This window comes from Micropterus dolomieu, unplaced genomic scaffold, assembly GCF_021292245.1.
Source record: "Micropterus dolomieu isolate WLL.071019.BEF.003 ecotype Adirondacks unplaced genomic scaffold, ASM2129224v1 contig_6411, whole genome shotgun sequence".
Lineage (NCBI taxonomy): Eukaryota > Metazoa > Chordata > Actinopteri > Centrarchiformes > Centrarchidae > Micropterus > Micropterus dolomieu.
Window position 1 is genome coordinate 1 of NW_025735400.1, and position 824 is coordinate 824.

The 824-nt window shown below is 64.8% G+C and overlaps 1 protein-coding gene across 1 annotated transcript; it reads right to left on the reverse strand.

Moving 5' to 3' along the window:
• Positions 1 to 9: 9 nt before the first annotated feature.
• Positions 10 to 772, reverse strand: LOC123964918 (L-fucose kinase-like; the record flags this gene model as incomplete). The annotated part of the gene is made up of 2 exons (XM_046041578.1): positions 334 to 772; positions 10 to 198 (listed from the first exon to the last, which is right to left on the reverse strand). Coding segments are annotated over exons 1-2 (367 nt in total), but the record flags the coding sequence as incomplete, so codon positions are not given.
• Between the last annotated feature and the right edge of the window lie 52 nt (positions 773 to 824).

Sequence of the window (824 nt, forward strand, 5' to 3'; positions counted from 1 at the left end):
AGACTCCGCCCCTCAGGTCACCCTCCTCTAACAGCAAGTAGGCGGAGCTCCAGGCCTCGTTAGCGGCCGGTCCGCTCCTCAGCCCACCCCTCCCCCCCGCCATGCACACCAACACGTCTGCAATGCAGGAGAGACAGCGAGCGGCCACGCCCAGCTCTGCGCCTGACTCCGCCCCCTGCTGCCCGCTTCCTGCTGCGACTGAAGAGAGAGAAGAAACAGGAAGTTACATAAAGACACACGACAGCAAGTCGATGGAGTCCTGAAAGCGAATCAGTGAGTCAGCGTCTGAACGCCTCGCCGAGAGGCTCGTTTGTCTTGTTGGCTGTGACTCACTGCCGTCCAGCGCCTCCAGCAGCGCCTCCTGCCGGCCCCCCAGCACGGCGGCCCTGAAGCTGGGCAGCATGCAGACGTCTGAGCGCCTCCTCAGGGAGTCAGCCACTCTCCTCCTCCCTGCCAGGAACAGTAGCTCCTCCCTCCACTGCAGCTCCGCCTCCTGGTGGGTGAGGGACATCACCTCCTTCAGAGAGAGCCTCCACGCTTCCCTCCACCTCCGCAGGCAGCCGCCGCCCCCCAACAGCCAGCCGACACCTCCCTCCAGACTCACAGCTCCGCCTCTGGGGTGGAGGACCGGGAAGAGACGAGCCTCAAGGAGGGAGCGCTGTTGTCCTCGGACCCACAACTCCTCCGGCCTGAGATGGGAGGCGACGGAAGGAGGTGACAGGGGAGGAGAAGAGGGGAGGGGAGCAGGGAAGGGAAGGGAGGATGAGAGAGGAGGAGACAGGGGAGGAGAAGAGGGAAGGAGAGGAGGGAAGGGAAGGGAGGGG